At 42.3% G+C, this 12,732-nt stretch overlaps 3 protein-coding genes across 9 annotated transcripts in view; 2 read left to right on the top strand and 1 right to left on the bottom strand.

Moving 5' to 3' along the window:
* Positions 1-1,030: 1,030 nt before the first annotated feature.
* On the bottom strand, positions 1,031-11,513 carry TXNDC9 (thioredoxin domain containing 9). 5 transcript variants are annotated; one of them, XM_023917634.2, is made up of 5 exons: positions 11,034-11,513; positions 9,165-9,381; positions 6,915-7,033; positions 4,781-5,035; positions 1,031-2,576 (listed from the first exon to the last, which is right to left on the bottom strand). In XM_023917634.2, exons 2-5 carry the CDS (start codon positions 9,351-9,353, stop codon positions 2,459-2,461), a joined length of 681 nt encoding a protein of 226 aa, XP_023773402.1. In that variant the 5' UTR covers positions 9,354-9,381; positions 11,034-11,513; the 3' UTR covers positions 1,031-2,458. The 5 variants fall into 5 exon arrangements, with proteins under 5 accessions (XP_023773402.1, XP_023773410.1, XP_086736623.1 ...); XM_023917642.2 differs by having other exon boundaries at positions 10,904-11,042; XM_086880497.1 differs by lacking the exon at positions 11,034-11,513 and adding an exon at positions 10,547-10,810.
* On the top strand, positions 10,384-12,223 carry LOC147654049 (uncharacterized). Its single transcript, XM_086880493.1, has 2 exons — positions 10,384-11,681; positions 11,866-12,223. Exon 1 carries the CDS (start codon positions 10,400-10,402, stop codon positions 11,678-11,680), a length of 1,281 nt encoding a protein of 426 aa, XP_086736619.1. The 5' UTR covers positions 10,384-10,399; the 3' UTR covers position 11,681; positions 11,866-12,223.
* EIF5B (eukaryotic translation initiation factor 5B) overlaps positions 12,204-12,732 on the top strand; it is a 36,087-nt gene continuing 35,558 nt past the window's right edge. Inside the window, exon 1 of one of the 3 annotated variants that reach the window (XM_086880473.1) lies at positions 12,204-12,297. The gene's annotated coding sequence lies outside the window, so the exon portion shown is untranslated. Of the gene's footprint in view, positions 12,501-12,732 lie in introns of all 3 variants that reach the window. The other 2 variants (XM_086880475.1, XM_086880474.1) reach the window with 2 other exon arrangements.

The following is a 12,732-nucleotide window of genomic DNA, read 5'->3' as shown; positions in this document are numbered from 1 at the left end:
ATTAATTTCCCATTTTTAAAAGAACTTCTAGGTTTCAGCAAAAACAAAATTTTTGGGTTTGAATTGTTCATCTCAAAGTAATAACCAGGATGGAGGTGTAACCAAGAGGACTGTTCAGTAACAATTTTAATGTTAATCAAGACAGACTATGTAGAAAGCAGACATGAAATTAAAGATTTGAAGGAGCAAATCTATGAGATTGCTACTTCAAAATAAATATAAGCCTATAGTACGAACAACTACAAGTAACAACTTTCCTTGTTAGCCATGTCCATGGCAGGGGGGCTGGAACTAGATGATCTCTACGGTCCCTTGCAACCCAGCCCACTTGTGAGTCTGATTCTACCCAAGCCACACATTCCTGCAAACTCCTTGTATCCTTGTATGTGTGGTCATGTTACAAGCCTGATGAAGGAAGAGGTCCCAGGAAGAATGAAGGAAGATTAACCTAGAAAAAAAAAGCATCAGCTTAAAGTGACATGAAACCACAGACTCCAAGTAGGATTTGCACTGTTTGTAATGAGGCTATTCACGTGTGGAACTGAGTAACCTCCAACAACGCACTGTGCTGGAATCCTGACAAGCCCATGTGTTTCCACACAGCACGCAACTACATTAGAGGTAATATTTCCACAGCTTATTCAACACAATTAGGGCTCAGTGATGAGTCCTGCTAAGACACTTGTTAAAATACTGCTGGAACATTGGTTCCTGAATTTCATGCAACTGGATGCAGGAGAAAAAAAGCAGCACTTTCTAATGTATTTAAAGAGTTTGTGCATTAAAAAGGGGATCAAAGGTGAAGCAAGCCTCCTTTATGCTTTTCGTAGATCAACAGGCTGCTGTGTACATCTTAAGCTGATTGTGTTCTCAAAGTGATCTTGTATGTTAAGTACATACATTAAGAACAGTATATTCTCTATTAGAAATCTAGAAAGGGCTCATACAAACTTTCTGATGGACTTTATTAACAGAGAAATTAAACCACAGCACCTAGATCTCCTTCTTTGAAAGGATGCAGTAGTCAACATTAGAATTAAAATAATTTTATTTCAATGTACGTGAACAGAAATAAAATATAATTTTTTAAACTTAAAGAGATATATTGCTGGGCTGGCCCAATCACAAGTGTTCTCTACCACAAGGCAGCAAGACTGGCTAGACCCACTTCACTGCTTTTTGGACCAACTGGATTCAAAGTACCACCTCAAAAGGGTCCTTCAGCACAAAGCAAACATTTTTTTTTTTTAAATGAAAAGAAAACTCATCAACTATTCACCTAGCCAGGAATTTTACATTGTGTCCAAGGAAGATCTCTTAAAAATTCTGTCCATTACTGAAGAACAGCACACAGTATGCGGCACTATATCTAAACTTAACAATCAAGGTTTCTCCCAAATACTTTTCTCTATTCTACTCTCTTGTACAAAGCATCTGCTATAAAATCCACACATTCACAACCACAGAATGATACAAACCCGTGAACAAGGCTGTTTTCAATATGTTTGTTGCTATGTGCTATTACCTGCTGTATCAGCTCTGACATGCAGCATTCATAGATGGTAAAAGGGCATTTCTCTTGGCCATCTATTTCAGAATTCACAGAAGTTATGAGTGTTTTTACAACTTATAGTGCAATGCAGTTAGTTTATTCAATGGCATGATATGGCACCATAAGATAAGCAATTATTTGTTAAAATGCACAATTTCTTTACTAATAATTTTGTGGTGCTTTACTGACAATGTAAGCAATAATAAATTTTAAAAGACAACTGGAAGAGGAACTGACAGAGAACAATTTTTTTTAAGAAGTGTCTGTTACCTCCTTTAATAAAGAAAAACAGAAAAAAACCCCATCAGATTTTATGAAAACAACAGGAAGTAGTTCCTCACACAGCCCAGTTAAACTATGGCCTCCTTGTCACATGATGTGGATGCCTGGATACTATGAGGATTTAAAGAGATTTTTTTTCTCCATTATTTTAAGCAGCAAATGCTCCCAGATAGGGCATTCCCCAAGCTACAGATTGCTTAAAGTAGGTTGTGGGGAAGCATTGCTATCCGGTCACCCTGTCTCCATTCTTCCTTGTGCATCTTGTTTTAGCCACTGAGACCGGATCCTGGGCCAGAGGGACCTTCGGTCTGACTTCATACAGCTGTTTTTAAGTTATTTCAAAACATTTCATAAACTTATACTTAAGACAAAGGGCTTAAGTTCATCATTTGCCATGTTGCTTAGTTAAAAGGACTAAGATTTTCTAATTACAAATGACTTCTAAAAGAGGAAAAAAAAAAATACTTAAGCTTTTCTCTGCTATGACTCAGTTGTATAAAACTGTATAGAAAAATGAGAATTATGTGCAGATGTAATGAAAAGCAGTAAGCTTTATAAAAAACATTCTTAGAAATGTACCACGCATAAACAAAAGATGATTTACAAATATATTTAGTGGCTCTTCTAATCATCATCAGAATCTGAATCATATATCTTTCCTCTGATGGTCTTCTTGTCCACCTTTGTAAAGCTTGTTCCGTATTTCTTTTGACTTTGAAAAGGTGGGTCCATCAAGTTTCCACTACAGAAAAAGAGTAAGACAAGTTGATTAAAGCCATATTCATACAGACAGTAAGCATCATCTCTAATGACCTGTTTCTCCAGAAAAACACATTCTAAGAGAACACAATACCGATTTGCTACAGCCACCCTAAGCAGCACTGTGGTGTTGCTAGCATAGCACATCCTGGTCAAAATGGCCTAGATAACTGGAGTTAAGACAGCAGTGTGAAAGTAAACAGCACTGTGAGTGGAGCTGTAGAAAAAAATTGTCTGAAGAGGCTTTTCCTGGATACCGATCATGCTAAAGACAACCATTTGTCAGATTAAACTGTAACCAGGGAATTACAGAGACACTTTCAAAACTGGTGAGGAGCTACCAGTACAAAAGAAGCTAAAATGTTGCTAATGGAAACTTTGTAGCCAGAACTGGGGTTTGCCAGAAGTGCTATCTCTGCCTAGGCCAGACAGAGCATTTTCCCCACAGAACTGCACATCTAGAGGACTGTGGGGGAACTCAAACCTCAGAGTGCCCCCATGATCCTGCAGGGGCTCTCTCACCAGCATGTGTGTCCATGGGAATGGACCCGTGTTCCCTGTTAGGAATAACAGGTTTTCACATAAAGCTGGAGCACCTGCTTCTCTTCCAGCAGAGCTGAGCAAGAAGGGGAATCCCCTCTGGCTGCTCAATAAAGGGTGTGCCCTGCTTTTGTTCACATTACCTGTGAGGGGTTTGCATCCAAGTGTCAGCACAACCAATCAGTGAATGAGTAATTACAACAATTACAACATTCTGGAATTAGCTGTAAAGGTGTATTTAGAAAATTGTAGTTCTTTACAAAATGTTAATGCTATTTTGCTGATATTAATCCCCAATATACAGTTCACTCATCACAGTTTCATTACATACGTCAACATACCACTTGAATACTGATTTTGGGCAAATAATCTGACCTGAAGAGTTTTTCCCTTAAAAAAAGTATACCCTTTTACCATCTGCTATCCCACATGTTGAAGGAAAAGAACTATTTCTAAGCTCTGAAGAGGCCTATTTTCAGGAACTCCAGAGAGACTATTTTCAGAGCAGTGTGCAAATGTGGCTCTCATTGCAAAGCCAGGGTCTGCCAAAATGAAGGAAGAACAAAATTCCCCCACTCCATGAGGAGCTAAGAACAAATACACAGTACTAGGAGAGTCAAGTAGAAGTAAAATTTTGCTATAAGCCGATGCATCAATGTTTAGCAAATTCAGCGGTGCTTGATACAACTCCAGTGAAGGATTTTTCCCATAAAAGGCTGTTGCTGTCTAGAATATGCATCCAAGCTGTCTCTGCATATTTGCTTTTTACTAAACTGGAAAAAATCAGTTGTTTTAAAATTGTAAATTTCAGTCATTTCACCTAAAGTTCAACTGTTACTAAGCCAAATTGAGTACTAGTTTCTTTAGCTTTAATATACAATACTTGCCAAAGTTTTAGCTCATTAGACATTTAAATAAATTCAGATAATGAAATTTAAAATTACAAAAGCACTAAAGACATTCAAAACAATATAGCAAAATTAACCGAAAAAGAGATGATGTTTGAGCCACATTGGAAAGGAAAGCAGAATTTTGGTAAATAATTCTTCTGTAAAGCTAGCCCTATTGTGGTGGCAGATATGGTCTACTGCCTTTTGTTCCGTACTCTTTAGCAAGGTATTTATAATGATTATATTGTACTGCTACTTAATTTATTTACACTTATTCAAATTATTTTCCATTTTCAGCACTGTTGAAGAAAAAAGTAATGTATGTAATACTGACTCTGATGCAGTTTAAGGAAGACTTGCTGAGTTTTCTCTGAAGTGGATTAAAAATGCTCAAACTTCACTGCATTGCAACTGTGACATGAAGCATCTATGGATGCCATAGAGTTACATTAGATGCATGATTCTGAAGCCATTTCAGAGCATCACTGTGACTCTATACACCTTATGACAAGAACTGGGTTTATTTTTATTACTCTACAAAAACAACAACTCAATGCTCATTACAATGTCTCAATACTTTGCCAGAGAGATTCTCTTCTTTCCCTTGATGAAGCATACAGATTAAGTAACTAGATTAAACTCTTACATGTCTTTTATAGTGTACAACACATTAAAGTTACAACCTTTCAGATTCTCCCATCTGCAAGCTCATTCTCTTTGTATTTTATCTGAAAAGAATCACAAAACACTTAATTACCTGTAATTAATTACGTCTGCACAGCCTAATCTCCATTCTAAGGTTTCTGTAGTGAAGTCATCAGTGTTACCGAGGTCAGTAAAGCCCACAATGTAGTCTTGTGTTTTTCCATCTTTTATTAGTGCTAGAGTGGGAATTACTTTGATGCGCAGTCTCTCGCACAAGAAAGGAGATTTTTCAGCATTTAATTTCAAGAATTTTGTCTCAATGTGCTTTTTTGCCAATACAGTCAAATGTTTGTCCATTATTTGGCACCTGTGGAAAAATTAACCCAAAATATATAGTGTTAAAATGAGTAAGCTGAAGAATATGTGTTCGAGAGAAAGTTTAAAAGGAGCAATAAAGAGCTAATTCTATCATGTTAATACTTAGATGTGACCTTTGTAATTGAGAATTTAGTTTCAAGATAAACTATGTTTCAGAGGGAGCTGGATTTAATGACTAATAATGGAACAGCCTGGAGCACCTCTGCTGTACAATTATACCATCCCTTTCTCTAATTTTTTCCTAATTACTTTCCATACACCTGGAAGTCTTGCTCTCATTTCTTGAGGCCTGCACTTACTGATGACATTTCTTTCTCTTGTTCCAGCTCTAGCTTCAACTAGACTAGCCTGTCAACTGGAAAAATTTCTCTATAAAAGATTTCTTCAGAGAAGTACTCTCAATGGGTTACAGTGTTTTGGATTTTTGCAGTCACTACCTTCACAGCTGAGATACAGCAACTCAGTGTAAGTGGAAAAAAAAAAGCAATTTGCACAGGCTGCTTTGCACAGTAGTGCTAAAGGCAAAATACTCTGCTTCTCTATTGGCATGAAATAGGAGTGAGCATACAGTTACTGTTTCTCAGCTATTGGGACAGTGATGTGAACTGCTCAAAATACTTGTCTGATCACAGAGATTTGTGACTTGTCACCTGCAATCTCAGCTTTCTGGGATGTCTTTAAGTGGTTTGGCAAGAACTGCATGAACTCTGTGATGTGACTGTCCTTAAACTCAAGAGGAGAGCTGGACAGATCAAAAAGCTGGACTGACAAAGATGAAAGCAGCTTGATACAGTGGTTGGTAAACCAAACACAAGAGCTTCAACCTGTTTGTCAGCATGACACACATTTCTCAAAGTTCCTTCTTTCCTGTCTGAGCCTACAGACCTCACTGATTCAGTAAACAAGAACCCAAACCTACCCTAAGCTACTACTATATTTGCAGTGACAGCCTTTCACTCTTGAGTAAAAGCTAGCCAAAAAGAACGGCTTTAAACACTTGGGCAATGTAGGACACAGATACCTCACTGCAAAATCCCCACTGACCTCTTTCAACTTCTCACATGGAGGCTGCTTCTATAAGCTAGGGAGAACATAACATCTTTGTGGGGGAAAAAAACCCTAAGAACCAAAATCAGGACAACTGGCTGGCTCCTCCTTCAATAAACTATTCTACTTTGCAGCTGCATTGTGACAGAACACATTGATTGAGAGAGACACAGTGATGAACAGCCTACAACCCAGAACTTCTGAAATTCTCCCAAGGAAGTGGGACATCTTACTTTGGGTTCCTATTCTGAGTCAGCACATATTCTCAGATCTAGGTGTCTCACACTCTAAAAACAGAATCACAAAAGCACAGGCACAAAGGGAAAGCAGCTGCAACTGATCCTTTCATCCCAAAGTAAAAGGTTAAATTCTCAAGATGCCTAGACAAGATTTTGGTTATATTTTTTTTCTGTTAAAGAGAGTAACTCTTTCTAGAATAATAGATAGAATGGAGCTGTCTTTTTGAAATGCTGCTCTTGTATGGTCTACATTTACAGACCTGGCTGTCTCAAACTAAATCAATAATGAAACACAGCAGTCTCTCAAATACTGCCAAAGAGGTTATACATCTATGTTCTAATCAACTATCCATATAGCAGAGTATTAATTGTTGTCAAATCATGTTCAGATTAACTGTAGTGAAAAAATACATTTTAAAAAAGCAAATGCCTTGAAAAGTGACTGAGATTTATAATGACGCAACATGAATACTTCTAAAAATGCCTGTTCATGAGTGGGATTTAAAAGAAAAAAAAAAACACATCTGTTTTTGTAGACATCTTTAAACAAAAGGTTTCTTCAGCACAGCTTATTTACTATACCTGAACGTTGTATCTCTATAGAAATGGCAAACCACATTTTTACTTTCTTTGACTTCCTGGAAAAAGTCTCTCTCGCTTGGGATTTCTCTGTATTCTCCATGTCCTTTTGAAAGCCACTCCTTTTGGAAAACATAAAAGCAAATAATTAGTATGGAGGTTGTTAGTCTATCTATTGTGCAAACTCTACAGCTTTTAGAAAATGGAAAAGGGGACCTGCAGTGAAAACTCACTTTATGCAGTAGTGGAGAAACAAATTACTACTTCCCCTTTAGTTTTATTTTGAAAATACCCAGATAAGGCCACTTAGCTTATTTGGAAATACAAATCTACATAAAATTCTGCAATGCAGCCTCTCAGTAAGACAAGACTAGTTCAAAGAATTCAACAAAAACTCTTAGCGTTTGAAAATGTTTTTGTACACTCAAAGAACTCATCTTAAACTTAGTCAAATACATTTATTTTAATTTTTTACTCTATGAAAAAAGTCAGTGAGGAAAAAAGCCTACTACCTCAAGTGCAATAGATGATGTTTACCTATCAAATATACACTGATGGGATCTTAACATGAACCAGGCTCACATAAAATCATTCAGAAAACACATGTGCACCATTAGTCATAACATTAATGGAGAAACAAAATGCCAAAGCTAAAATTTAGAGGTAACTTCAAAAACTGCCTGATTAAGTGTGCAAATACAGTTTCCAAATAGCTAATTCTCCACATTTTTGACAAACACACTTAAGAAAAAAATCCACAGCCTCCACACTATTAAAAGTTCATTGCAGTGTATTTAAACAGACTAATCTAAATGATTAGAAGTAGTACAGTATGACAAAATTTGACAAAAACCTTCACTTTTGAATGTGGAAAAAATATAGATAAATCACTGTTCTTAATCTTACAGTTTTGTCTTACGAAGGTGAAAGAAAAAAAAAGGTTTCCAAGCAAACCAAAGATATCCTGTAAGCTAAATTAAGATAGAACAAAGAATCTCCTGAATACTGTATACATTAAAAATTCATGGAAGTATGAGCATATGAAGAAGTCATCATGCTGCAAATCAAGAACTCACTTATCCCTCAACAGTGATTATGCATTAATTTCCCTCTCCACAAATTTATTCCAAAATAGTGTGACAGCAAACTCCTTTTACTGAGCAGCATCCTACTTCACATTTGCATTTGAAAGTGTGTGAGAACAGTGACTTAAGACCAAATGACATGAAAATGTTTTTGCATGAGATCTATCACATATTCACATCCAAGGACATGTGAATAAAGTTATGACTTCTGAAAAAGGAAAACACTAGAATCAAATATAAATTCAACTTCTGAAGACAAGCGAATAGCGTGCCACTTTCTCCACTTCCGTGTTTACAGAGCCAAAGCTACTGGTGCTGCCTGTCCCCCAGCATCCCAGCCATGCCATGACATTTTCCATTTCCAAGTCTGGCATCAGCTTTTAAGGACTTCATCACAGCCAGGCATCTCCTTTCAGCCAAGTCACTTTCCCTACACCACAATCAATTTCTTGTTTAGGTTAGCTCAGATGGAATATGCTGAGAAACCTACAGCTTCCCTACTTAGAATTCAGGTCTCACACCATATGTTACCAAAATTATGGTGTAAACTACTGTTCAGAAAGAGCTCTGAGGGAGCATAAAGACCACCTCATTTGACAGGAGGTGTCAGGTTCCAAGGGAGAACTTCCTTCCTGTAAGAAGAAATGAGCAGTCATACAACAACATTTCATTGGCTTAGAAGGAGTGTGACAAATGACTCTAGCCTAGGAACAAGGGAAAATCCTGTTTCACTCTTCTACAAAATACCTTAACAGCAGTGCACATATCACATGTAGTAACAATCCAGAAGCTTCAGAAGAAAGACACTTCAAAAGGAGCCTAAAACCTTATGGCTAGGTTGCCCAGAAGACTTGTGCTTCCAAATAGCAATGTTCAGTGAACAAGGACACATTCAAATCTCTGTATGAGACTTGTTATCCTACCCTTATTGTAACAATAACAGGGGTGCTTCTCTCCTCCTGTTAAAACACAAAGCACGCACACATGGACAGACACTTACTTGCCTGGATAATTTAAAACTAATAAGCATAGAAAGGAGAGAAAGAGGGAAAAATCCACAAAACCAACCAGACAACCCCAGAACAGTTCACATATACAATTTCCCAAGGGTTTTCAAAAAGTCTGTTACTAGTCTCTACACATGAAGAGTCTGTACTACAGAAATTACTTGTTTCTGCTGCTGGCTCTTTTTTAAGGCCTCAAGCCTCCTCTGTTTAAGGCGTTCCAATTCATCTTCATCCATTTGGTCCAGCTTCTGTATTTCAGCATCCAGATGTTCTTCCACAACCTTGGTGGTCTGAAGTATTTCATTCTCCAGAACTTTTTGAAGGATATCAACAGAGGTATCAGCAGCCATCTTTAGCTGGAAAGTGGTCTCTTCAGAGCTGTGGAAACAGTGATACAAGGAGTTAACATTTACACAAACACTTAATTAAAACTCTGATCTCTCTTTGCTTACAGTTCACACTACAAAAAAACAAAGTGCTCTGCTATTTGAAGACAGGAGTAGTTAGCAGATAGTTCTTTGCTGCAACCCACTTTGAAAAATACTTTCATGGTGAATACAGATGGCAAAGATACAAGTCAAGTCCTATTACTTCAGCCCCAAAGGCAGCTACTGAAAGCACACAGGAACCTAAAACTACTTGTAAATATAAAGAAGAAAAATTCACCAGTTCCAAAAGGATGCTCATCTTGAGCCAGATGTACCTACTTCAACAAATATTCTGAAACAAAAAGATTCATCTGGAAAGCTTCAAGCTGCTGGGAGGAGGTATGTCTCAGAATAAGTCTAAGCAAGACTCAGTATGTAAGTTTGTGGCAGCAGTTTAAATGCAATTACTTTAAGTCCCTCAGACACATTAACATATTTAAATCTGAATTAACACTCCTCAGCTACAAGAAAGACAAGGTGCTCAACTGCAAATGCTCTAGGCCAATACACTGTTTTAATTAGTTCCAGAAAATTGTTATTGCAAACAGCACCCTATGGCAGCCAGCAAGAGGATTTAAAAGCCACTACACCTAATTGCTGTGTGAAGAAACACAGACAAAATAATTTTCTGTAAAGTTCTCCCTGCCCAAACACATCAAAAGATACAAAACACTAACGAGAGTGCATGAAGAGTTGTGACAACACAATCGACTGCTCTCGCCAATAAACTTACACTGCAGAAAATTCTCAGTGCAGTGACTGAGAGTTTTGAAACAGTGACAATGCACAGTCACCCTACTCAGACTCTCAACCTTCTGACCACGGATCTGACGTACTGAATTTGGGTTCCAGGGTACTCTCTTGGCCGTATTTCAAAGCAGGCGAACTGCCAGCGGCACTGGCTCTGTCAACACCTTGCATACGCAGGCAAGAGAAACATTTTAAGTAACGACGGGAAAAGTACCCAGATGACGGCTGCAGTCGAGGCGTACCGCAGCACCAGCAGTGCCCAGCCCGCTGCCACACGTGTCACCGCCACACTCCCACTTCCCAAAGCTGCTAACCACAGTCTGTTTGCCCTCCCCCTTCCTTGTGTTTCCAGAGGGAACATGAACCTTGCCGGCGAGGATCAGAGACCAGCAGGTCCCCCAGGCGACAGAGAGACCCTGCTCAGCTGGGGCAAGGGGAGGCTCGTCCTCCGACCAAACAGGAAGGAAAACAGGACCAACCCCCGCCAGTCCCCACTGCAATCCGAGCTGCCCAGCAGTCTCCCGGCTCCCAAGTCGCGGAACCCCGCGGGCCAAGAGGCTTTTTCTACAGAGCCGGGAGCCTCGGCAGCACCGGCGGGGACGGTGAGAAGGGGCGCCTGGGTCCCGGACGAGGGAGGCGGCACACGGCGGGGACACTGCGCAGGCGCCGCGCGCCTCCCTCCGCGGAGTCGCTACACACAACGCCACAGACAACCCACCCACCCGGCTCAAGACGGGCTTTCCAGGGGCGCCGCACCGCCCGCCCTGCCCCAGGCGCGGTGCTGCTGGTGTCGCCGCCCGCGGCCGCAGCCGCAACCCCGACCTCGACCCGGTCCCGGCACCCGCCGCTCACCCTCCGCTTCCTCGCGCGCCGGCCGCGCCCCTCCGCCGCTATCGCGAGAGTCAGCGCGGGGCGGACCGCGCGCGCGTGAAACGCCCCCCAGGCGCGCTGATTGGCCGGGAAAGCGGGCGCGCGTCCCTGCGGGAGGCCGCGCGCGCACCCGCGGAACTACTCCCGGCGCGCTGACTGGCTGCGGACCCGCGGGCGCGCGCGCCCCGTGCCGGGTGCGTGCGTGCGTGCGTGCGTATGTGCGTGTGCGTGTGTGTGTGTGTGTAGGCCGCATCTGCGGGAGGGAGCCGCGCACTAGGAGCCCGAGCCAGGCGACCGCCCCACCCATTTCGCTGTCGCAGCTCCGCCCCGAGCCGTCCCCGCCTCCGCCAGCACCCGCCTGCTGGAGCGCCGCTGTTTCCTATCGCGCCGTGCCTGCGAGGGGCGGGGCTCGGCCGAGAGAAGCGGGGCAGGGCACACCCTCTGCTTCCAAGTCTGTTTCCCGTCTCGTAGGCGGCTCTGGCGGCTGCGGAGGGGATGGTGGCAGCCCCCGCCTCCTCCGCTGCTCTTTGGGGGATTCCTGCTCGGGGCTGGGCGTGAGGCCGAGGCCGGCCCCGGCGGGAGTGTGGCGGTCGGGAGCGGCGGGGCCGGGTCCCGGAGCGATGGCGTGAGGTAAGTCACGCTTCGGGAGCCGTGCAGCTCCGGCGGGCTCGCCGAGAACCGGGCTGTAATGCAGCAGCTGCGGCTCGCTGTCTCTTTGCTTCTTCCTCTAAGTGCGGTGGAAGATCCGCTGATATAAGTAATGGGATATTAAAGCATGTTGTTGTTGTTTTTTGTTTATTTATTTTTTTTAAAGCAAGCAAAAGGAACAAAAAAAAAGAAAGAAAAAACCAAGCAAAATCCAACACACGTGTTCTGCTTTCTTATTTCTTGGAAATCTGGCTTCCCGGTATCGAAGTGCTCTCACGGAGAAGGCGTGGTGGGAAGATAAACTGGGCCTTATCTGCAGTCAGCTGGGCTTGGGTGGGAAAGACTGATAAGGAGCTACAGCTGTATGAAGGCAGAGGGAGTAAGAAGTCAGCGTGCTAGGGAGCGAAACCGTATGGAGGTGGTGATCCTGAGGCTGAAAGGTGTAGAGAACAGTGGGCCTTGTGATGACAACAACGGAACACGTGCAGCTCCTTTTAAACCTATTAAATAAACACATAAAATGATGTTTGTGCCGCTTGTGAACATTGTGATTTCTGCTCCATCTTGCTTTGTTCCGGAGGAAGGTAGTCACAAGAAGGTGAGGTCGCACCTGGGAGTCCCTCCGCTCCGGTGCTTGCTGCCTCGCTTTGCTGTCTCTCTGAACCTCGGCCACCTCCTCCTGCCCCGCAGCAGCAGGACCCGGGCTTTCCTGTGAGAGAGGGCAGCTCCGTCCGTGCTCGCTGGGCTCCTTGGAGGGCAGTGGGAATGAAAGCTTTGTGCACTGAGAAAATCCGGGAAAGGGTAAAGAATTGCCGTACTTTGAATGTCTCCCATTCCTGAAGCTCCGTTAGGTGATTGCCGTAGACCCAGTGCTGCCTCCTAGGCGCCCCGGTTAGGAAAGGGCCAGTCACCTCAGGGTGGTACAGTTCTGGTTACACTTCGCCTACAAGGTAGCAGGGGAGGTGCTGGGGATGGAGTAGCGGAGCCCCGTGTAGGGCTCGGGGCGGTGTCCTGTGCACGTCCCGCAGCAAAA

The sequence above is a fragment of the Cyanistes caeruleus genome, chromosome 3 (genome assembly GCF_971803275.1).
Source record: "Cyanistes caeruleus chromosome 3, bCyaCae1.hap1.1, whole genome shotgun sequence".
Classification (NCBI taxonomy): domain Eukaryota; kingdom Metazoa; phylum Chordata; class Aves; order Passeriformes; family Paridae; genus Cyanistes; species Cyanistes caeruleus.
The sequence above is the reverse complement of the archived record's forward strand: the minus strand, read 5'-3'. Positions and strand labels throughout refer to the sequence as shown.